Source organism: Grampus griseus (genome assembly GCF_964374135.1).
Source record: "Grampus griseus genome assembly, chromosome: 8".
Classification (NCBI taxonomy): domain Eukaryota; kingdom Metazoa; phylum Chordata; class Mammalia; order Artiodactyla; family Delphinidae; genus Grampus; species Grampus griseus.
Window position 1 is genome coordinate 98,779,597 of NC_139002.1, and position 23,921 is coordinate 98,803,517.

Genomic DNA, 23,921 nt, shown 5'->3' on the forward strand with positions numbered 1-23,921 from the left:
ACCACTTTAAACAAGAGGTCCTGTTTTTATTTCAGTGATTTAGATGTTTCAGAAAAAGGTCTTTTGGAACCACCAAAACTTGTCATTTCAAAGCTTAGAGAGCTCTTGACTTTTGCCACAGTTGTTCCTTAATACAGAATTTTGTCTCTGGAAAATAAAGCTCATTTTGGATGTAGTCAGAGGTGAGCCAGTGGATGATCACAGTATGAAAGCCTGTTAAAGGCAGATAGGCTAGAGGGATATATGGGTGGCAGTCTGACATCTCATATTGTCTCTTCCGTTGGTCGAAAGCAAAAGGCTGTGTCCTCACTTTAAAAAGGCACCATCAGATACTAAATCTCAGAAAACTGGCCAGAACCCTTTATTTTCACTGTCCATAACTTAAGTATTTAAACTCTTGCTCTGAAATCCTAGTTAAAACGAGCTGAATGAGTGGTTTTCCACCTGCTGATCTAGGTGAACAGTCTTGGCTCACTGCAGCAGATTTTAACTGTTCTGTGTCAAACTGAGCTTAAAGTCAGATTGCATTAGCTTGTTTTCTCATGGATGTTTCTGGTTATCTGGCCTGCTGCAAAGACTGAAGGGATTTATTTTACATTTTGCTAGTTTAGGCTACCTTTTTTTTTTTTTCCTGTCTTAGACATGTTTTCACATCGGCCAAGTAATTTCATTGTCTTAAGGAATGAGGCAGGTCAAAAGTTCTTATAAAGAGAAGCATTTACCTTTGCTTGCCAGAGGTTTATTTCAAAAAATGATAGTCTTGACCAAGAAGCAACCTTGCTGAAATATGTTGGTGACTGTGGGTGCTTTTTCCATTGGCTACTCTGTTTCAACACAAAACTGACGCAGAACATAGCTGAGACCTAAGTGAATCCACTCCTTGAGACAGAGCCTGAAGATCATCCAGGTTACTGGTTCTCAACATTACAGGCAGAGTGTTATGTGTCTGCTGTGGAAAGGTATTAGCAAGCTCTGCCTCGCCTTTGGACCATGTTCCCCAATCTCATTTTGGTTGTTTCCCTGCCTGCTGATGAGAATGTAATACAAGACCCAAATCCCCTCAGATCTTAGCATGCCTTGGCTTAAACCCTGACTCTCATAGAAAGGCACTTACCTCTTAACAGGCAGCCACACTTCAGCCAGTTTGATAAATGCAATTTTAAGAAAATAAAAATCCTAAAAAATCAGATAAAGTCCTAAATCAAGACAAATGGCACAAAAGAGATGAAAAGAAAGCTTCCTGGGAGAGGAAGAGATGTCCATGAGAAAGCAAACTGGGCTGAGGCTTACAAAAGCAGAGCCCTTTTCTCTTACAGTGTGTTCATCTTAACTGAGCACAGCAGGAGCTGGCTTCTGTCCCAGCGGCAGGGGATGCTCCCAAGGCGGTGGCCAAGAGCCTGCAAGGCAGCTTTGTCAGCGGGTTCAGTACAGCAGGAAGGTCCTCCTGGCAGAGTCCCCTGGTCCTGCTAGCGGAGGCTGCTGCTGCTGCTGGCCTGAGAGCTGCCCACGCCTGGGTGGTCGGGGCTGTGCCGGTTCTGGGGAAGAAAAGTGAGCAAGAGTAAGAGAGCCAGACTCCACCTAGGATGAGTGAGACGGGAAAACTCACCGGGCTGCAGACACCAGCCGCTCCCATACCTTCTTTTTCTTCTTCTCTTTCTTCTTCCGTTTCCGTTCAGGATCCTCTTCTTTTTTCTTTTTCTTCTTCTTGTGATCTGAATCAGATGGTGTTTCTGTAGGAGAGATGAGGAGCCTATCACCTGTCGAGTTCAAAATTCTCCACTGCTGTAAGTCTGAAGACTAGAGGAAAACCCCTAGTCAAGGGCAACCGCTTTTCTTCAAATGACCAGCAAGGATTTGGAGGCAGTGCTTAAGCTCCTGCCCCAAGGTCCTACTTGCCCAGGAGACCCACATTATGTCAATTTCTTCTTTAAGGAGAATCTGGGAGTCCAGGGCTCATAAGGAATTTGACTGGGTTTTTAACTGAGGAAGGTCAAAACAGATTCAGAATGTCCGGTTTCTGGCTTTGAAGAGAACCACTTCTTACCTGGGGGGACCGGATCCTGGGTACGGCTCTGTTTGTGCTTCTGCTTATTCTTCTTCTTGGGAGGCTGAATATGCATCAGACGACACTGCTCTGGCAACTGAAGGAACCAAAGGAAGGTCCAGGTGAGTAGAGGGAGGGAATCCCCTGCTCCCATCATCTGTTCTGCTCAGTAAGTTATGAAGGAACAGAGGTAGACAGAAAAACCACCTCCGTGCCTCTCAGGCCTCCCCATGAGGGGACTCACCGGGCCTGTGTGGAGGCGGAAGCCAGCCAGCATGGTCCCTGTGATAGGATTAAAAGAGCCACCAAGAATAGGGGGCTTCTCAATGAGGGAGCGGAGGCTGCTGTTGTCATGGGAACCAGGCAGATCAATCATCCCTGGCAGGTCAGGCAGGAAGTTACTTAGCTTCTCCTTCACTTTCTTCCCACAGAATTTATTATAGGCATGTTCCAGGTTGTAGTGTGTGATCAGATTAGTGCTGCCTGTCAGCTCTGTGCTGCCTAGAAGATACAGGGAGAATAATAATAAGAAAAATTAGTACCAAGAGGAGAGAATTTTTTTTAAGTCATTGACCCAGAAGGGAAAGTAAATTAATCTTTTAAGTGAGAATTACCCAAAAAAAAATAATTTAAAAAGTTATTTTTAAAGTAAGAAATAGCAAAAATAGGGCTTCCCTGGTGGCACAGTAGTTACGAATCCGCCTGCTAATGAGCAGGAGACACGGGTTCGATCCCTGGTCCAGGAAGATCCCACATGCTGCGGAGCAACTAAACCCATGCACCACAACTACTGAAGACCACGCGCCTAGAGCCCATGCTCTGCGACAAGCCACTGCAATGAGAAGCCCGCGCACCGCAACGAAGAGTAGCCCCGCTCACCACAACTAGAGAAAAGCCCACGCGCAGTAACGAAGACCCAACACAGCCAAAAATAAATAAATAAATAATTTTATTTAAAAAGTAAGAAATAGCAAAAGTAAATAACATACAATAAACACTAAAAATATAATACTATAGAATGGTAGGTTGGAATGAGAAGGAGAAAAAATAGGCAAAAATCCAAATAGGGCAGCAGTGGAAACTGCTTTAACCCAATGAAGGATACACTCGGACTAACCACAGTAATAACTTACATGATGCTTATACTCTGTGTTAAGCACTGTGCACTGTTCTGTGTTTCATAAATGTACTAATGAGAAATTATACTTTTGGCCATGACCAGAATAATACAACCTCACAGCTCAGCTACAACCAAACTTAGGGTCAAATATGACCCAGTGGCTTGAGTGTCTTGCCTCCTTTTTTTTTTTTTTAAACTAGCAAGAAACACTAATCACCTTTACAGAGAAAAACAGATTTTTCTAGCTACTGCTACATAACTTTTGTTACCACCATCTTTAGTCTCCTAATAATACCAAATATGATAGCTTTGCCTAGAAGAAAGAAAGGTTTGATTAGAAGCTGGGCAACTAGATTTCTAATCCTAGCCGTCCTCTATGTCTCAGTTTCCGCTTATCTATGGAATGGAGTAAAAGCTACCTTAATTACACAATTTTTTTTAAGGTTCAAATGAAATATTGGAAAGTATAAAGTATTATATAAATGGAAGGCTTTATTAGTATAAATATTTCACAGCTGGCTTTTTTGAAAGAATACAAACTTATGAGTAATTTAACTAGGGTCCAGTGGCGAGGGTAGAAATATCTAGCCTACAATTTCATGTATAGTTATGATGAACACTCAGGGTACAAATGACAAAAGTGACTTGTTTATAATCATTCACTTGATAAAACTCAGGTTCTGAGCTATGAGCCCACTGAGGGCAGAGAAAATGCCTTGTTCATTCACGTACCACTGGTGCCCAGCACACATTAAATGAACAATGTATTTTTCTTCCCCACCTTCAGGCCTTACGTTATTCTTTTCCTTTGTCTTCCCAAGCCAAATATCTCAGAAGAGTGGTCCACGGTAATGGAAGGAGACTCAGTGCCCCCGTACTTCTCATAGCTCAGCACTGCTTCCTGCCATTAAGAGTATCCTGATTTTTTTCCTCTCTGTCAGCTCTCCTTCCAGGTGATTATTCTCAAGGCTCAGGTGAGAAGGCACTCTGTGCTTTTTTGTAAATTCTTTAAGAGTCCATCCAACTTTCTGTTTTGCCCATCAGTTCTATGAAGATGACTTATAAATCTCTCTTCTTCAGTTTCCTCTCCTGACAACTAACCTTCCATTTCCAACATTGTCTTAGTTAATTCACTGCAGATTTAATTTTTTTTTAACTCCAAATCTTCCCCACCTCACTCATGGTTCCTTTATTCTAGTACATGGCACCCACATTCTCCAGATATCTTTAGAAGCAGTACTCAGTTCAAATATCTCAATGGTTTCCTATTCCCTCAGGAAAAAGCTCAAATTCTTTTGACTGTCACTCACGGTTAAACACATCTTACTGTAACTTAGCTTTGGGGCCTGACCAACTGGTACTCCCCTATGTAAAATTTCTGATCCATCCAAACGGGTATCCATCATCTCCTGAAAAAAATACCCCTCGTATTGTTTCCTTTTAGAAAATTTCTTTTAGAAAAATTGACCTAATTATAGGAAAATTCTTCCTAATTTTCCTCACCAGTATGAATTCTTCAAAGTCCAGCTAAAGTGACAACTTATTCTTGCTGTCATGTTGAACAACAAGAAACACATTTTGAAAACCATTACGCAGTTCTTAGTAGTTGTATGTGAGGCATGACCAGAAAATAATGACATTGATCTTGACAAGAAATAACAGTCATTACTTTATCTTTAAACAACATACTTTTCATTCTTAAGTAAAATTAGCTGCTTAAAAGCAAGGACCAGGCTTACTGATCTCTCTTCCCTTCTCATCACATGCTCCCTTTTTACACACCCAGTGTTTGCCCAGAACGGATAGTCAATATCTATCAAGTGATTGATGTAAATAGGTACAATCAGAACAGGTTAAGGTTAAAGAAACTGCTGGTAGACATCAACCAGTAATTAACTAAAGTCAAGTCAACCTCGCTATTTTTTTTTTTAAGATTTAAAAAATATTTATTTATTTATTTGGCTGCGTCGGCTCTTAGTTGCGGCAGGCGGGATCTTCGTTGAGGTGCGCGGGGCCTCAGTAATTGCGGCGCGTGGGCTTAGTTGCCCTGCAGCATGTGGGATCTTAGTTCCCCGACCAGGGATTGAACCTGCATCCCCTGCATTGGAAGGCGGATTCTTAACCACTGGACCAGCAGGGAAGTCCTTGCTTCAGTTTTTTCAACTATAAAATGCAGATAACAATGCCGATCTCAAGGGACTATTTAAGTATTAAATACTATAACATAAATAACTGCACTGTGAACCTCAAAGTGTGTAACAATATTCATTATTATTTCCCTCAGCTCTTGATGTAGCAGTAGGACTTGGGATGAACTAAAAGGCATCCTGGAGACGTAACACATCCAGAATGACTCTTGAGGATCTCCCTGGTGGTCCAGTGGTTAAGAATCCGCCTGCCAATGCAGGGGACATGGGTTCGAGCCCTGGTCCGGGAAGATCCCACATCCTGCGGAGCAACTAAGCCCGTGCGCCACAACTACTGAGCCTGAGCTCTAAAGCCCGCGAGCCACAACTACTGAAGCCCACGCACCTAGAGCCCGTGCTCTGCAACAAGAGAAACCACCGCAATGAGAAGCCCGCGCACCGCAACGAAGAGTAGCCCTCGCTCGCCGCAACTAGAGAAAGCCCGCGCGCAGCAACGAAGACCCAATGCAGCCAAAAATAAAATAAATAAATAAATAAATGAATTTATTAAAAAAAATTCTAATCACTTCCAACAGATGAGGGAAACGCCGAGGCCCAGATTAGGAAGGAAGGCAACACACCCCAAACCAACAGGAAGTTTGAGGCAGATTTGAAACTAAGTTCGCAAGGATATTAAATCTGAACTCTCAAGTTGCAAACTCAAACTCTGGATAATTTTTAGTGAACCATAAGCCACTGTCAGGGACAGGGGCACGATAGAGCGTGAAAGGTGGTCACGGATATCCACTCTTCTCATTCTCAATCCATCCCAAGAATTCGTGTCATCCCTTTGCTTGTGAATCCTCAGAGTCTCAGAGTCCGCTCCGATATACAGCTCTGGAATCCCCACACGCGTTGCCTACTTTATCTCTCACCTCTGCCAGCCGGCTGAGAGGCACGCCCATTCCCTCCTCGTTGTGATCTGACTGGCTGGCTTTGGCCAGGCCTCGAACTCACCTGGCAGTTCCCGCATTAGGTAGAAGGGGCCACAACCTGCCGCTGACTTGTCAGCGCCGGAAGGGGCCGAGGCCGCGGTTGGGGGCGGGGCGGGGCCGGGCCCTCCACCCGGAGGAGGAGGCGGTGGGGGTGGAGGTTTTCCAGCTCCGAAGCCGAGTGCGGTTGGGGGCGGCGGTGGGTCAGCCTGAGCCCCGAACAGCGCCGTGAAATTCTCCATCGTCCCCTCTGCCCCGGCGCTGTCCCGGTGTCTGGCGTTAATGACTTTCATTGGTCAATCTTTTCCCGGGGTACCGCCCCCTTCCTCCAGGAGCCTCTTACCATTGGATTGCCTCGGGCCCTGCCTACCCTCTTCCGGTAACTACTTCCGGCGCCTTCTGAGAACTTTCCGGAAGTATTACCTACCTTTATTAAATTCTCCTCCTACCTCCGTTCGCCACAGTCATATTCAATAATATGACACATAGAAAAAGCGACAGCTAGGTTAGCCAATAAAGTATCAAATCCCTTTCTCAGTTTTTACCTGCCGTAGAGGCCAATCAGATATCTAATTCCGGGTCCAGAGGTGGTGCATCCGACACTGGGCCCAATGGAAGCCTCAATGGTGGGAGAGGCGGGACCAGACCTACGGACGCCGAAGAGCGGTCGGCGCCCCAAGGGCCGGAAAGATGGCCGTCCTAGCACCTTTAATTGCTCTAGTGTATTCAGTGCCGCGACTTTCACGATGGCTGGCCCGACCTTACTACCTTCTGTCAGCCCTGCTCTCTGCTGCCTTTGTACTCGTGAGGAAGCTGCCTCCTGTCTGCCACAGTCTCCCTACGCAACGCGAAGATGGTAACCCGTGTGACTTTGACTGGGTGAGCGACCCCCGCCTTAGGACCCCGCGACCTTGACTGTCCCTGCCCCTGCCCCTGTGATTGCATCCGGGAGCCCCGAGGTTTACCTTTTTGAGAACATCTGAGGTTCCGAGCCTCTAGCGGACTTAACAGGCTTTTAGGAGTGTAGGGCGTGGATCGTCATCGAGCCTAAACCTCTTGTTTAGGATGGGAAAACATCCGGTTAGCCTGCACAACAGCCTAAGCCTTCTCCCTTTTGAGTCCAAGCTCCTTTCTGTCTCACGGTTCATAGTCGACAACAGACCTACCCAAACTAGGCAAGTACACTGTTTTCCAGAGCTGCTCATTATGTAAAGCCTTTTGAGGAACCAGTGAGTTAAACAAGGCAAGTAGTATACTTGTTTTATTGATGAAGAAATTGATCTAGGCGTGGTTAGGCGACTTGTCCAAGGTCACACAACTAGTGAGTGACTAGGGCTTGAAACCACTCTTCTGCCATGGTATAAGCACGCTCTGTCAGCCATTGCTTAATTCAGTTAACAATTACTGAGTGAGGACTGTTAATGCTACGCACTGTGCTGCATCCTGGGGATGTAAAAATGAATAAAATGGTTAGGGCTATTGAAATGGAATTGTAAAAAATACATTGCAGAGAAATCTATCTCAGACCTCTTGCAGTATTCCCTGAGCTGGAGTGGAGAGACCACTCAGAAAAATAAGTTGAAGCTCTCTGACCTCTGCTGTGTAGCCGCATCTGTGTTCTGGGAAAGGAGGATCACCTGAGTTTTTGTCCTTTTTTCAGCCCCAAAATGAGTCTTGACCTTTAACAGAGCCCACTTCCTTACTTTTATTCTCCATCCCTTGTTTACTTTTTCATACTTCCTCTGTCCTTTCCCAGTGTTATTAATTAGCTCCAATGTAGCCATGCTACTTCAAAAGATTCTATTTTTATCTATACCACTTTAACCAAAATGAGACTCAAACATATAAGTGGTTAGTAATAAAGATTTTAATAAAAGGAGGGACCTTTTATACAATAAATTTCTCTGTATTCTCTTGTCTTAATTGTGTGCAAAATACTGTAAGGTTTTATATTTTCATATTACTCTGTTATGTTTTTTTGTTTTTAAACTATGTAGGGTTTATGGCCAGTGTTTGTTTTCCTGGAAAATCTGTGTTTTGCTGATTTACCTTGGTGATTTGGAAATTAGAATATAAGGTAAATAATGTTAGCAATAACAGGTAAACTTCAAAATTTCAGTGGCTTAACAGAATAAAAGTTTATTTCTATTTTGTTAAATAAAAAGAAAGAATCAAGTATTTTGCTTTTCCTCTACATACTGTCAGAGTAACCAAATAATTGATAAAGAAAAATCTGAGCTAATGCAGAAGGAGTGATAGCATTTAAAAGTCATGTAGCATTCTCGAATGCAATAATACATGTAGACAATGATCATGTAAAGCCATCAGATGAAAGGTTGCTATGTCCTCTGAAGTGATTCAGTAGGGAGTACCTAGTACCTCCTATGATGTATTTTTGGCAAAAGATTTGGATTTCATTGTATTCACATCTCTAGATTTCGTTACCATTTTACAAGAAATATGGGAAATAGAGGATCATCATCGTCAGAACGCATACCATGAGTATTGCCAGCAGCCAAATCCAAGAAAGTCAGACAGTTGACAGTGCAAATGACTCAAGGTCTTCAACAGATAAATAGCCTGGGATAGAAAGGAAGAACAGGTATCCTTTAGAGATTAAAGAAGACCAAAGAAACACATTGGCCAAATGCAATTTGTGGTTCTTGCTTGCTTGTTCCTGCTTTGAACAAACAACTGTACAAAGTTGTACAAAATCTAATACTTTGTTCTTTGAATTTGAATAAGGGCCAGGTATTAGATAACAATAAGTAATTATTATTAATTTTGTTAGGTATGATAATGGTATTTTGTTTTGTTTTAAAAAAGAAGTCCTTGGGACTTACCTGGTGGCTCAGTGGTTAAGAATCCACGAGCCAGTGCAGGGGACACGGGTTCAAGCCCTGGTCCGGGAAGATCCCACATGCCGCGGAGCAGCTAAGCCCGTGCACCACAACTACTGAGCCCACACGCCACAACTGCTGAAGCCCGCATGCCACAACTACTGAAGCCCGCGTGCCTAGAGCCTGTGCTCCACAACAAGGGAAGCCACTGCAATGAGAAGCCCACGCACCGCAACAAAGAGTGGCCCCCCACTTGCTGCAACTAAAGAAAGCGCGTGCGCAGCAATGAAGACCCAATGCAGCCAAAAATAAATAAATAAATGAATAAAAATTTTTAAAAAAAGTTCTTATCTGTAAGCAATACATACTGAAGTATTTACAGGTGAAATGATGTAGTTGGAATTTGCTTTAAGTTCCTCCAGCAAAAGAAGTGGGTAGCATAGATGAAATAGAACCATATTGGCAAGATATTACTATTGAAGCTGAGTAATAGGGGTTTATTAAGGTATTGTAGGGGTCAGAAAAGAGTTTTCCCTTTACCCTTCTGAGGTCTTGCCTGAGACCCCCTAATAAAAGACAGATTAAAGACAAATACAAACAGAAGTTTATTAACATGTATAACTTGTATACAGGGGAGATACCCAGGGAAAAATCAGTAACTCAAAGAGGTGGCTTCCAGCTTATATGGCATCTTCAACAAAGAACAATAAGTTTGTGGAGAAATGACAGGATGAAGGAAAGAGTTTTAGGCTTGCAAGAGCAGAAAACTGTGGAAAGGTAAACTAATGGTAGGTAAAGGCTAGTTTGTTATGTAGATTCCTCTGGTGCTGTTTCCAGGTTGATAGGGTCTAAAGTTATCTCCCCTGATTAGTTTTGTCCTTGGTAGAGGTTGGAGGGACACCTTTGAGAATTTACGTCCTACCTTTCGACAGATAGGTAGAGGGCAGGGAGCTTTGCTTTATTCTACTTCTTCTGAATTGCCTTTAGACTCAAAATAATCCTTATGTCAAAGTGGCATATTTTACTACCCTCAGTATCCTCTCTGCTTTTGTGTATTGTTTGAAATTTTCCTTAATAAAAAGCTTGAAAACAATGAATAAACAAGTGAACAACCAAGGGGGCTCAGGTTTATATAGTTATTCTGGAACCCTGTCTCATGCTGTCTTCAACTGATGGCTTTAAGATCATCCCAGCATCATCAAGCCAGCAGGTGAAGAAAGAAAGCTGGACTGCAAGGGCATACATACCCTTTCTTATTTTATTTATTTGTTTTTTGGTACACGGGCCTCTCACTGTTGTGGCCTCTCCCGTCGCGGAGCACAGGCTCCGGAAGTGCAGGCTCAGCGGGCCGTGGCTCACGGGCCCAGCCGCTCCGCGGCATATGGGATCTTCCCGGATCGGGGCACGAACCCGTGTCCCCGGCATCGGCAGGTGGACTCTCAACCACTGGGCCACCAGGGAAGCCCTACATACCTTTTCTTAACCACCTGGACACAGAAGAGGCACATCACTTCCATTCACATTCCATTTAGGAGTACTAGTCACACAGTTCTCCCTAGATCGAAGGAGGGAGTCTACCTGCAGTATGCCCAGGAGAAAAAGGAAATAAGGTTTGGAGTATACATGGCCAGTCTTTACCACAGACCCATTCTCTCTCTTTAGAGTATGTTCCTTTTAGTCCTAGCTCTGGTCTCCTGATTGGCCATACTTCCCTTTTTAAATTCATCTTTCCATAATTATAACTGCCAATTCTAATCCAGCTTCATTCTTGAAAACTCTTCCTAATTTCTACTCGGATGTAATATTTAGTAAGGTCTGTCACATTCCCTACCCCCCACTTTACATGTTCATTTCTAAATCCAGTCAGTTGCTTTTTGTTGGAGATTGGGGCTAAAAACCTAAGTCCCTGACTGCTAGCTGTAAATCGCAGTTAATTGGTTCTGTCTGAAGTAAAGATTTGGATCCCTGTATTATAAACAGAAAGGTATGGAAAGCCTCAGACCCTCCCCGTATACTTTCTCTCACAAAGTCCTTGTTATTCTTCATTGCAGTCTTTACTCTTTGAAATTATGTCATGTTTATCGTCTGTCTCACTCATTCACATGGAGCTTACATTCTAGAAAGAGAAAGAACAGTAAGCCAAGGGTACTGAAAACGATCTTTGAGAGCTTTGAAAGGCCTCCTTCAGCTCTCAAATTATATTAAAGGTGCATGGATTATCACTATGAATATTAGGTGGAGAGGAGTGATTTAACTTAAATAAAAACAAATGGAAGAACCATATGTTGTATTAATGGAATATTACTGAGAAAGTTTACCTGGAAAAGTGTTATTTTACCAGGGTCACACTGAGTTGATTGTAGTATCTACAGTTTTATACCATGTACTTTATATTAACTCTTTCATACTCATCTTATTTAATCCTCACAGCACCACTTTGAAATATTCAATCAAAGAAACCAAAGCTCAGAGGTTAAGTGCTTTGCTGAAGGGCACCAGCCAGTTTGTGGCAGGGATAGAACTGGAATCTAGATCTTCTGACTGGTGTTTTCCCCACTACACCTTAGCTGACTCCGGTTATTTCGCTATGGTTACCATTCCCAGTGTGGATCTCTGTTGGTTTTTATTACATATTTGGCTCCCTTGCTCACCCAAATCATTTCTGTTCATGGCATTCCTGTCACTCTGATTTCTGTTCCAGAGAGAAGTAGAGATCCTGATGTTCCTCAGTGCCATTGTAATGATGAAGAACCGCAGATCCAGTAAGTGTAGCCTGCTTCTCTGTCTCTCAAGATTAGGACTAGTGACCTCTGAGGTGCTTTCATCCATGTTATGAGAGGGGCGTTATTTGGTGAACTTGTCCATCATTCCGTGCCAAGGCTGAATTTTATCTTGGACTTTTTTTTTTTTTTTTGCGGTACACGGGCCTCTCACCATTGTGGCCTCTCCCATTGCGGAGCACAGGCTCCGGATGCGTAGGCTCAGCGACCATGGCTCACGGGCCCAGCCGCTCCGCGGCATGTGGGATCTTCCCGGACCGGGGCACGAACCCATGTCCGCTGCATCGGCAGGTGGACTCAACCACTGCGCCACCAGGGAAGCCTGATCTTGGACTTTTATCCTCTTCCCCCTCTCCCATTTCAAAATACTCCAGGAACAGGGGCAAATAATAGGTCATAGGAGCGTGCAGCCCAGCCTGACCTGTGACATCTCTGTGTTTCAGTCACTGTGGAGCAACATATCGGCAACATCTTCATGTTTAGTAAAGTGGCCAATGCGATTCTTTTCTTCCGCCTGGATATTCGCGTGGGCCTGCTTTATCTCACGCTCTGCATAGGTAAGGAGACCGCAAGACTTGGTTGTGGGAACCAAATTCCATCCCCAAACCAGGTTCTCCATAACCTTCTGCCATATCTTATACCTAATTAATTATGTGTGAGCCTTAGATGATAAGAATCTACAGAGATTTTAAGAGGAAGGGAATGTGTGTATGTCCACAAAATGCACTCTTTGGTGCTTGAAATCTTTGAGTTGCTTTGAAAGTAAATCCGCTGCCCAAGGCCTTATATGTTTCCTGTGACGACTTTTTTCTGTGTTTAGTGTTCCTGATGACATGCAAACCCCCATTGTATATGGGCCCTGAGTACATCAAGTACTTCAATGATAAAACCATTGATGTGAGTACTCTTTCTCCCTCTGTTTCTTGGGTCCCTTGTGGGTGATTTTGTAGTTGTGCTCTCTACTCACTAGGAGGAACAGCGGTGCTTCAGAATGGAAGTTAAGGGCACTCGTTCACTGCGGGATCTAGAGGAGAGGTATAGGGAAGCCAGGATGAGGAATTAGGTGCTAAAGTCTGAAACTTTCCAGGAGCCTGTGTAATCCGGTTCACTGTTTGTTCTCTGTGTGTGACAGGAAGAGCTGGAGCAGGACAAGAGGGTCACTTGGATCGTGGAGTTCTTTGCCAATTGGTCTAATGACTGCCAGTCATTTGCTCCTATCTACGCTGATCTGTCCCTCAAGTGAGTAGGACAAAGGGAGGGATGACAGAAATTATACCTTCCCTTCCATTGTTTTTGGCCTTGATTTTTGCATATTGCAACCAAAGGCACTCCCACCCCCATCCCCAAATATCTGTACTTCTACTTCATTGATTCATTCTCTCTTCTTTCACCATGTTAAATAATCTACTTCTCAGGTACAACTGTACAGGGCTAAGTTTTGGGAAGGTGGACGTTGGACGCTACACTGATGTTAGTACACGGTATGTAAGGGCCTGGGCGGGGGATCATTCAGAGTGATATACACAGATGCATTTACAGAGCACCTTCTGGGCCCTGTAGGTACCAAGTGAGCATGTCACCCCTCACCAAGCAGCTCCCTACCCTGATCCTATTCCAAGGTGGAAAGGAGGTCATGCGGCGGCCACAGATTGACAAAAAAGGACGAGCTGTCTCTTGGACTTTCTCTGAGGTATATGAAAGAGTGGGCAAGTTTTGGAGGAGGGTGTGGAACAGTAGGTAAGTTTTAGAGCCTAACCTGGGTTTAATTCCTAGTTCTGCTACTTGCCCATAAGCTTTGAGAGTGTGGACTAGTTATTAGACCTCATTCATGAATTCACTTAGCAGATTTATACTGTTTCTACCATGTGCCAGACATGGTAGTACTGGGCAACAATTATTTGTTAAGATTTAGTCTCAATGGCTCTTGTACCTATAGTCTTTTTCCTTGGCAGTACATTGGAGATGGTAGCACTTGGCTCACAGGTTTTGTTTTGCAGGTTACATTAAATAATGTAACCATAATTCTTGGCATAGTGACCGGCACATAATACGTATATATCAGTTGACTTTTCCAGGTACCCAAAAAAGGACAGCTGGGTTAGAGTAGATTCCTGTCCTTTGCTTCCTCCTTTCCTAGACTGTGTCTAAATACAATTGACCCTTGAACAAATGGGTTAGAACTGTGTGGGTCCGCTTATGTGGACATTTTTCAGTAGTAACTACAGGGCTTCCCTGGTGGCTCAGTGGTTAAGAATCCGCCTGCCAATGCAGGGGACACGGGTTTGAGCCCTGGTCCGGGAAGATCCCACATGCCGCAGAGCAGCTAAGCCCATGCGCCACAACTACTGAGCCTGCGCTCTAGAGCCCGCGAGCCACAGCTACTGAGCCCACGTGCTGCAACTACTGAAGCCTGCGCGCCTAGAGCCCATGCTCTGCAACAAGAGAAGCCACTGCAACGAAGAGTAGCCTCCGTTCACCACAACCAGAGAAAGCCCGTGCACAGCAACAAAGACCCAATGCAGCCAAAATAAATAAATAAATTTATTAAAAAAAAAAAAAGTAACTACAGCACTACACGATCCATGAGGTTGGTTGAAGCCGCCACACGTGTGGAACCACGGATTCAGAGGAACTGTGGCTACGGAAGGCTGACTATAAGTTATAGGTGGATTTTTGACTGTAAGAAGGGTTGGCGCCCCTAACCCCACACCTTTGTTTAAGGGTCAACTGTACTTACTTCCCAGACATAACACCCCCTTCCAACCTGAACCCTGATGTGTGCACCTCTTTTGCGCAGGAGAATGTGATCCGAGAATTCAACTTGAATGAGCTATATCAACGGGCCAAGAAGCTGTCAAAGGCTGGAGATAATATCCCCGAGGAGCACCCTGTGGCCCCAGTGCCCACTGCAGTGCCAGATGAGGAGAGCAAGAAGGACAAATAGGATCCCTGCCTCCAGTACTTCATCTCCTGTCAATCCCAGGCACCTCTGAGGCCCTGCCCTTTCTGTAGCCACAAGCGTTGCCTGACGCCTTGGCCTTTTTTTTTTTCTTTCCCTGTTTGGCTCTGCCCAGGAGGGGCAGGATATTGCTTCTGATTTTTAAGAGGCATCCAGGGAAATGACAGGTATCCTCCAGGAAGGCCTCTACTGCTGTGGTCTGCTATTTGACTGGAAGGAGGGAAAGATCTTATATGGTGGAGGGGGAAATGCTTTCCTTCCAAGCTTGGGCCAGTGTGTCAACTGCTGTGTGCTGCCCACACGTCTCCATCACACGCTGGTTTCATTATTCCTCATAGTGGATATACACAGCCTGCTTAGATTAGATTAAACCCTAACATAACAGGCCAAGATGCAGAGTTAGTGCTAAGATTTTTCCCTCAAGACTCTTGCTTCTTTAAGCCCTTTTGGCTTGGTCTGTGGCCTATATTTAAAAAGTATAAGCCTGTCACTGGTCCCAAGGAGGAACCTTTAACCACAGAGTTTTCTCATTGAAGATAGTATTGAATTATCTCCCTATTTTATGGAGATTGGGAGGAAGGGGAATAGAAGTTTGAGACTTCCTTTGTGTGGTGGGCCCTGGAGGAGAAAGCCCCTGGGCAGGGTCTCACTCACCCTCCTACGTCCTCCTCACACCCAGTTGATGGTTTTCCATAATAAAGAGGCTGGGATTTACTTTTGATTGCGCCTTTGTGTGTTATTCTCGTATTAGAAAAGCCGGGCAACTGCAGAGGAGTTGTCCATCTTAATTTCAAAGGGCATCCTGATCAGTTTCACCAAATGCTGTACATCGGTCCCCAGGATTGCGAAGAGCTGGCGAAGGTTTAGATTCCTTAACCCTAGAGTTAAGTTGTCTTGGTTTGGGATTGGTCCGCGGGTTCCCGGAAGGAGGTTTTGGGTAGGGATCGTGATGCACACCATTTAGCTGGTCGCGCGGTTACAGAAAAGCCTGTGTGAAGCCAGGCTCGTTGTCAGAGCTGCCCGCCCCCCGCCCCAAGCACTGGTGGTTCGGTCTGGAGCCTACCTCCCCCGTCTCTACGTGCGGAGTGGCTCTGCCCGAAGGCTCCGCCCCCAGGCCACGTGGGCGCCCACCGCCACGCTTTCTGCAGTTTAAGAGGTTTTGTTTGGAGAGCAGAGTGGGTTGCGGTTTGGATCTTGGAGCTTGGCTGGCCTCTCCTCGGTGGCCGCGTCTCCACCCTATTCCCGCCCCAGGTCGGCTCGGTTCCCAGCCGGGCTCCAGGCGCCATGGCTTCCCGCGGGAGGAAGCGGAAGGCCGAGGCGGCGCTGGCCGCAGCGGCCGAGAAGCGGGAGAAGCCGGCTAGCAGCCAGAAGGAAGTGGAGGAGGCGAGCGTCGTTATCGAGCATTGGTGAGGGGGTCTGGGGAGTAATGGGGGCCGGGCAAGGGCGCCGCAGACCAAGGGTCCCAGTCTCTGACCTCCCCCATCTCTCCTTAGCATGAGCTGACGCGTCTACGGGCGCAACGCCGCGGCCCTGAGCCAGGCGCTGCGCCTGGAGGCCCCGGAGCTTCCAGTGAAGGTGAACCCTACCAAGCCCCGGAGGGGCAGCTTCGAGGTGACACTGCTGCGACCCGACGGCAGCAGTGAGTGAGGGCCCGGGGCGGGGCGTTGGGGGGCATGGATCCGAGGCGAGGAAGCGCTGGTCTCAAACCGCCGCCACCTGATGATTTCGGGGACTTGCTGGTGGATTGCAAAGTAATTTCGCTTCACGTGGACTTTTCCCAGGTGCGGAGCTCTGGACTGGGATTAAGAAGGGGCCCCCACGTAAACTCAAGTTCCCTGAACCTCAAGAGGTGGTGAAGGAGCTGAAGAAGTACCTTTCGTAGGGAGGTTTGGGCAGAAGTCCTCACGCTGAGGTTTGAAATGGGAAATGGGGGAGAGTGGACTGATCTTGGTGTGGCTATTGGCGGAGCAGCACTTACTGTTAAACCCCTTATTTCACGCAGGACCTACATTTTCATAACTCTTTTCTGCTCTCAGGATTTCCTCTAGTGGGAATACCTCTTCCCCTTACTGGTGGGAAAAACTGAAGTCCGCAAAAAATGATTTCTATCCAGTGTGCCCTTTGCTAACTCCATGTTTCATTCCATTGTCTTTGAGCTAAGTCGTGGAATACCGATGGTAATGTAAATGATTACAAAAATGCAAATTGTGTCCTTAGAGGATGCAGTTAATTGTTGCCCTTGGGGTGTAGACCAGTTTTATAAATTGTTTAAAAAAACTCATTTTCCTGTAAATCCCACTTATTTATTGGGGATTCCCGTATTTATTGGTAAGGGTTATGATTCTCCCCTTTCCTGATCAAATCTTTGTGTAACTTCAGGTATGCCTACTCCTGTCCTCTTGTCTTTTTTGTTACTGGTGTGTTGTTTCTGTTACCACCCACGTAATAAGCCTGCATTGTAGTCCTCTCACTCCTGGTCACAGGATTTGACCTTGTCTTTATCCCTAGTGCTTCACAGAGTGCTTTGGCATGTTGTCAGGCACTTGATACGCTGAGGGAGATGTCGGGGGAGGATGCAGTCCTTGAGCTCTCCTGGGTTTGTGGGTTCAAGGGAGGAGGGCTGGCCATATGATTGCCTGGAGCCCTTCTCTAACTTTTTTCCCACTCTCATTTTCACAGCCTCTGTCCCTGGTGATGTTGGAGCATTTATGACGGGACATGGCCAAACTTCAGTCATGTGCCTGAAGCTGTGGTTTCTTCTCCAGAAACGGCGGTTCAGTTGTGAGGCAATCCTCTAGTAAGGCACTGAAAAGTTCTTGGATTGGTTTAATAAAAATTAAAGTATTTGAGTTTGATATAATCTATGAGTAATGAAGTAAAACTTAATCTTATGGTAAGGAATGCCCTAAGCCAGCCTTATGTGATTGGTCCCCCTTGTGTTTTTCATAACCTAAGGTCACCAATTAACCTGGAACTCCTGTGGTCCCTGTTAGAGCATGTGAAATACTTGTAAAAACTATGGGGAAAAACTAAATAATTTCTTTTTAAAAAAGCAGCTGTATCTTTTTCAACTCACTTCTCCGAAGAGATGATGGAAGTACATCTTCCTGGCCCCTGTGGAGGTTCTGGCTAGACTAACCATACTGGCAGTGACTAAGCCACGCACGTTAGGTACTAGACAATATCCTGTCACTCCCACCCACTTAGTGTTCCATCCCAGCATTGCTTCACACCTCCTTCTGGAACATTTTCTCTCCCACAGAACCCCCACCACAGAGGGCTGGTCTTTCTTAGCTCTTCCTGAGTTGCCTCTTGACCTGGGAGACCTGGCTTTGGCTGTTGGCTGTTACCTATGACCCACTTAGAGTTGTGACACACAGTTTATTGTTTCACTTGTCACTAACTGCAAAATAGATTATAAAGAGGTAAGATGGTTCAAGTTCATAATTTTCTACTCATGGAACGATTTTTGTCTGCCTCCAAAAGCCTGGGGAGGGAAGGAGAGCTGGGGGTATATCTGCCTCTTGTGCTAAGAGGACAGGGCATGTGCCAGCCCGCCCGTGTACCTTCTGTTAGCCAACATTTCCCACCCTCCCAGTCCCTCTAACCTGCCCTCCCCACTCCGTTACGTTAGTATGTCCACCTCTGTTTCTGACTCTGAGGAAGGGTCGGGCCATACGGAGGGAATACTTATGGGCACGATCCCCTCTGACATCGAGTCCACCACATCAATCTCTTCCTCTTCAGGGCTAGCAGGAAGTGGATCCAACAACTCAGAGTTGCTAAATCCCTCCTTGCTTGCCTCTGGAGCAGGGTATAATACTTCATCCGGAGTTAGGGACACTTCCAGCCCAGTCTCTACCCAGTTTGAACAGGGAGGTAAGAGGTCCCCATAGGACCTTTGGGGAGGCTCAAGGGAGTTGATGTGGAAAAGTTTGTCTCTCTGACCATCCAGTGGCTGGGAGCTGGGAATTTCCAGGTCTGGAGTCCAAGAGCCTCCCATTGAAAGCACCTCCCCTTCACTCACCTCAGAGGCCATGACAAGGGGGCTAAAAGGCTCAGTTGGCCCTTTGTTCTCACCAGCAGGTTCCTTTTCCAATCCTGTGATTTCCCTGGGCCAGAGCTCCACGTCTGGCAAACACCATTCTTCCCCTTCAATCCAGTTCTTTCCTGTTTCTGTCAGGTGATAACTAGGGGTCCTGCAGCCCTCAGCCCGGGGACTCTCCAGAGACCCTATGGGTGGCTCGATGTCTGAGCCACAGAGCATGAAGTCCAGGATTTCCTCCAGCTCACTGGTGGCAGCAGCACTGGTGATTCGGTACTCCTCAGCCTCGCACGGCTGCCCGAGCAGGGCTGTGTCAAATGCATAGGGCTCTCTGCAGTCAATATCCAGTCCCGGTTCCTGCCCTGTCAGCTCTGGACTGGACCCAAACCCGGACTTCACCACTGGGTTGTCCGGGGAGTGGCTAGCAGAGAGCAGGATGTCTTGTAGCCTAGAGTGCATGGGGGAGTCGTCACACAGCTCTATTCTAGCAGACGTCACTTCCTGCTCGTTACCTGAGGACGGCCGAGTCCCTGGAGGCTCTTCTGAGTCTTCAGGTTCTGGGATCTGAGGGCTATCTGGAGAGTTTTTGAGGGGAGGCTCTTGAACTACCTCCCAGCAGGTCCCGTTGACGATCTTGCGAAGCTTCACTCTGCCGACCTGCCCCTCTGCGGGGTCTGAGTTAGGTGCCCTGACCTCAGGGCTCTGCTTCCTGTTCCCACCCGACTTTCCAAGACCAGACTGGCTTGGGGTGCTCTGCAGAGGACTAGTTCGCCCTGTTTTCTGCTTGTCCTCTGGTGCTTCTTTCTTTATACTCTTCTGCCGCCAGAGACGCCGGCCAGGGGCTGGGGGTACTGAGCTGGGTCCACTTAAAAGGCCGGCAGGCTTGGACGTACAGACATCAGGAGACAGCTTTGAGCGGCTCAGCCTGATCTTCCTGGGCAACAGTCGCTCGTCCACAGAGGGGTACAAGCTGGGTGGGGAAAGTGCTGTAGGACCAAGGGCAGGGTAACTTTTGTTCTCTTTAGGTCCCTGACTGTGGCTTGATGGTGAAGAGCCTTTTTCTTGTGGAGTTGGGCAGGCTCTGGCCTTCCTCTTGAGCAGAAGCGTGCCCGACAGGTTCTCTGTGTTCTGTCGGTTGTTCTCCTGGGGCCCCTCCTCCTTCCCCGAGGACTTCAATCTCACTGCCCCAAGAGGACAGGGAGTCTGGGTAACAGGCAGTGGAGTTCGCGGGCGGCAGATGGATGCCACCACCCTGGCAGAGATGGGAGCAGCACTTGGAGGTTGTAGGCACTCCCTGTTCAGTCTTCGACCCTGAGGCGCCTTCACCAACTTCCCACCCTCTAGATGGAGGGATTCTAGCTCAGATACACGGAGCTGCCGGGCAGCAGAAAGCACATCCTGGGCTTCTTCTCGAGATACTTCCATCTCTGAGGTATACAGGAAGTCCACCAGCTTCCTAAGTGTCCTGATCTTCAGGCCCCCCAGCTCGAGCACCACCTTCCGACCCTGAGCTGGCCTCTCCCGCTCCAGGCGCTCTGTGAAGAAGGGGCTGCAGGCCGAAAGGATGCAGCAATGGGCTGGGACTGCCTCACCTGGAGGGAAACCCAAACACTTTTTATCTGTCTCATGCCGACTGGCATGTTCACGGGTTAAGCACAGACATTACTACCTAAATGTGCTGCCTCTTCTCAGTTTCCCTCCACATTAGCTGAAGGATAAATTTAGTTCTACCTGCCTGGAACATTCTGCCATTACCTAGTTAACTCAGTTTCTACCTATTTTAGGCTTTCAGAAAGCCTTCCCCCGCCCTACCCCGTCTGGGTTAGGTGCTCTGCAGCTATCACAGCATTCAGCTCTCTGCGCTGTAAGTGTCCATCTCCTTCACTAAACTGTAAGCTCTGTGAGGACAGAGACCGTGTCTGTCTTGCTCACTGAAGTATATAGCCAGTGCTTGACACTAAGTAGGGGATCAAATACTTGCTGAGTAAATGTTTTTGACTCACACAAGAGTTTAAAACTTTCTGTAGAAGCTGCTTGTGGTCTAACAGATCATGAGCTCTGGATATGGACGATCAGGGCTCAGTTCTCTCCTGAGCTCTCTTCGCTGCCTGGTATCCACTGTCCTGAACAACCTTCTCATTTTATGGGCATTTCATGGGCAATTTCCATCTCTCCAATGGCTTCAGTTACCAAAGGCTTGCTGATGACTCCCAGATTCTACATCTGCCCAGGTATCTTTTCTGAGATATTAAGTATGCCGTAGCCTGCATGACTACATGGAGGTCCCACAAGTACCTCCAATGCAACCTTTCTAGAAAGTGAACTCATCATTCCCCACACTCCAAAACTTCCCAATTTTTGCTTCAAAATAAGATAGCACATTCATCCAATTGCCCAGGCCTGAAAACCATAAGTCATATTTGATTCTTTTCTCTTACCCACTGCATCTAGTCAAATATTAAGTTTTTTAAAAAAGCTAATACTTCTTGAGTCCTTATTATGTGCCAGGCGTCTAAGGATTTTATCAGCATTAATTCAATCTTCACTGCAACCTTGTGGGGTAGCTGTCATTACAGATGAGTAAACTGGCATAGTGAAGTAACATGCCCACAATTACAGTTAAGGAGCAGGGACAAGATTTGAACCCAGGGCTACAGTCTATGCTCTTAACTGCAGCAAGTATTGTAAATTCTCTTGAATAGCTCATAAACTATATATTTCTTTCTATTCTCAGTGCCTTAGTTCAGGCCACCATTCCCTCTCTCCTGGATTCCAAAATAGCCTCCTATCTGGGCTCAATAACAATCTAATAATTCTTCTCATTGCAGCCCCAGTGCTGCTTCTAAAGCAGTTAGGACCTTCTTGAAACCTTTAAATACATTTCTCAGTGTGCTGAGGATAAGACCAACTTCCTTGATATAACACTTCAGACCTGCTGATCTCTCTAGCCACACCTCTGATCAATACACTCATAGTCTGTGCTCTAGCCATAATGAACCACTCGCAAATCCCTGGTCACATGTGTACATCTCTGTACATGCTGTTTTCTCTGCCTGGGAAAATCTTACCCATTTCCTCCTACTTCTATGTGTCCTTCACAACTCACCTATGGGGTTATTTATTTATTTATTTTTAACAGTTGATTTTTTTTTTTTTTTTAATTTATTTTTTGGCTGCATTGGGTCTTCGTTGCTGCGCGTGGGCTTTTCTCTAGTTGTGGTGAGCCGGGGCTACTCTTCGTTGCGGTGCGCGGGCTTCTCATTGCGGTGGCTTCCCTTGTGAAGCATGGGCTCTAGGTGTACGGGCTTCAGTAGTTGTGGCACGCAGGCTCAGCAGTTGTGGCTTGCGGGCTCTAGAGCACAGGCTCAGTAGTTGTGGCGCACGGGCTTAGTTGCTCCGTGGCATGTGGGATCTTCCCGGACCAGGGCTCGAACCCGTGTCCCCTATATTGGCAGGCAGATTCTTAACCACTGCGCCACCGGGGAAGTCCCCTATGGGGTTATTTCCTCCAAGAAATTGTCCCTAACACCCATCCCCCAACCTACTCAAGTCTGTGAAGGATGCTCCTCTTTTGTGCTCCTGTATCAGCTTATACTCACCCCAGTGTTATTATACTGCCCAGTTATCTGGAGGCACTGGTTATTTGAACGTCTCCCCTTTACATGGTTTCCTTACGAGGATGGACTTATCTTCATATATACTATATGCCATGCTAGTAAAGTACATTAGCATACACCGGGCAGTTGATACTTTTTATGTTTATTTTGAATTAACGAATGCATCCCAACTCTGCACTTCCTAAGAGAACCAATAGACAAGTCACTTAACTCTCTAGGCCTCAATTCACTCATCTGTACTGCTGGAACCATGTAACATTCCACATCTCACAAGGCTGTTGTAAGAATCAAATGAGACACTAAACTGTGCTGTATGTGCTCTGCAAACTAGAGTGTTACACAGTGTTGGCTGTCATAATCCTTTTTGATAAATGAAGAAAGTGAACTGGAAAGAGGTGAAGTTACTTGCTCATTTGTTACTGTTAGTAACAAAACTAGGACTTAAACTCGGACTTCTAGTCTTAGGCCTTTTACACTATACCAGGCTCTACCCCAAGCTGATTTAACATTTCAAGTGTAAAGGGAAGGGGTGGAAATAAGCTATATGTTTTTAGGTTTAACAACAAAACAATAAAAGCCATCAATTTGAAGACAAGAAAAAAGGAAAATATGTAATAGTATCATTTAAGTAAGTATCTAATACTTACATTGTGCTTAGTACATTAAAAGTACTGTTCTAAGTGCTTTACGTATGTTAACTCAACGTTCACAACCATCCCACTACGGTGTATCCATGTTTTACCGAATTTCTGTGCTTACAGAACTTTATAATTAGTTTCATTTTTTAAGAGAAGGGGCATAATCTCACTTTCACTCATTGAAAAATGTACCTGTCCTAGAAACAGCTCTTTACCAAATAGCTTACAGCACTCAAAGGCAATAATTACACACTTTCCTGGTTTTGTCCTTCACTGCTTGGCCCTGAAGTCATTTTATCTTAGTCTATGGTGAGTTTTCAATTGAGTCCCTACTAGTCTCTTACCTTCTGCCTGCAGAAGGACATCACAGAACACACCACTCTGTTGCTGGTGATGAAGCTGCAGAAAAGCTAGCCGGAGGAACCGGGGATTCCTGTATAGGATTTTGGGACTGGCAGGAGAGGACATGTTGGTCTCTTAAAAAACCTAGGTTTTCATGGATCAGATTCCTGTGGGTGAAATAATACCTTTCAGAAGCACAATTATACCTAATTTTTTTTTTTTTTGTCTTTGAAATGACAGGGAAATTTTGAAAGTGGGAGACAAAAGCATGAGTTGAGGAACCATAAGCCCAGGAATTGTGCCAAGGGTATCTTAAGAAAGAACATCCTAGTGGTTACAGGTGGGAGCTCAGAAACAGCCTAGATTTGAATCACAGCTCTGTTATTTATTAGCTTAGCTGTATAATTTCAGGCAAATG

The 23,921-nt window shown here is 45.9% G+C and overlaps 4 protein-coding genes across 5 annotated transcripts; 2 read left to right on the top strand and 2 right to left on the bottom strand.

Moving 5' to 3' along the window:
- Positions 1-5: 5 nt before the first annotated feature.
- On the bottom strand, positions 6-6,560 carry MED19 (mediator complex subunit 19). Its single transcript, XM_082659754.1, has 5 exons — positions 6,308-6,560; positions 2,289-2,545; positions 2,045-2,141; positions 1,636-1,730; positions 6-1,535 (listed from the first exon to the last, which is right to left on the bottom strand). Exons 1-5 carry the CDS (start codon positions 6,522-6,524, stop codon positions 1,467-1,469), a joined length of 735 nt encoding a protein of 244 aa, XP_082515880.1. The 5' UTR covers positions 6,525-6,560; the 3' UTR covers positions 6-1,466.
- Positions 6,561-6,922: 362 nt separating this feature from the next.
- On the top strand, positions 6,923-15,580 carry TMX2 (thioredoxin related transmembrane protein 2; the record flags this gene model as incomplete). Of its 2 annotated transcripts, XM_082659871.1 has the most annotated exons (8): positions 6,937-7,161; positions 11,824-11,884; positions 12,346-12,459; positions 12,723-12,799; positions 13,035-13,141; positions 13,318-13,383; positions 13,463-13,592; positions 14,700-15,580. In XM_082659871.1, the coding sequence occupies exons 1-8, from the start codon at positions 6,973-6,975 to the stop codon at positions 14,844-14,846; spliced, it is 891 nt and encodes a 296-aa protein (XP_082515997.1). In that variant the 5' UTR covers positions 6,937-6,972. The 2 variants fall into 2 exon arrangements, with proteins under 2 accessions (XP_082515998.1, XP_082515997.1); XM_082659872.1 differs by lacking the exon at positions 14,700-15,580 and having other exon boundaries at positions 6,923-7,161; positions 13,318-13,372; positions 13,463-13,555.
- Positions 15,581-15,978: 398 nt separating this feature from the next.
- Positions 15,979-17,721, top strand: SELENOH (selenoprotein H). The gene is made up of 4 exons (XM_082659964.1): positions 15,979-16,267; positions 16,355-16,500; positions 16,643-16,773; positions 17,541-17,721. The coding sequence occupies exons 1-3, from the start codon at positions 16,146-16,148 to the stop codon at positions 16,741-16,743; spliced, it is 369 nt and encodes a 122-aa protein (XP_082516090.1). The 5' UTR covers positions 15,979-16,145; the 3' UTR covers positions 16,744-16,773; positions 17,541-17,721.
- Positions 17,722-18,486: 765 nt separating this feature from the next.
- BTBD18 (BTB domain containing 18) lies at positions 18,487-23,629 on the bottom strand (the record flags this gene model as incomplete). The annotated part of the gene is made up of 2 exons (XM_082660268.1): positions 18,487-20,498; positions 23,506-23,629. The coding sequence occupies 2 exons, from the start codon at positions 23,627-23,629 to the stop codon at positions 18,487-18,489; spliced, it is 2,136 nt and encodes a 711-aa protein (XP_082516394.1).
- Positions 23,630-23,921: the final 292 nt, after the last annotated feature.

Excerpts from the sequence above, each read along its gene's own strand:
- MED19 (XM_082659754.1), bottom strand. The coding sequence starts at position 6,524 with ATGGAGAATTTCACGGCGCTGTTCGGGGCTCAGGCTGACCCACCGCCG. Across the intron at positions 2,142-2,288 it reads TCCGCCTCCACACAGGCCCG|TTGCCAGAGCAGTGTCGTCT; the intron begins GTGAGTCCCCTC and ends TGGTTCCTTCAG. Across the intron at positions 1,731-2,044 it reads CCAGGATCCGGTCCCCCCAG|AAACACCATCTGATTCAGAT; the intron begins GTAAGAAGTGGT and ends TCTCTCCTACAG.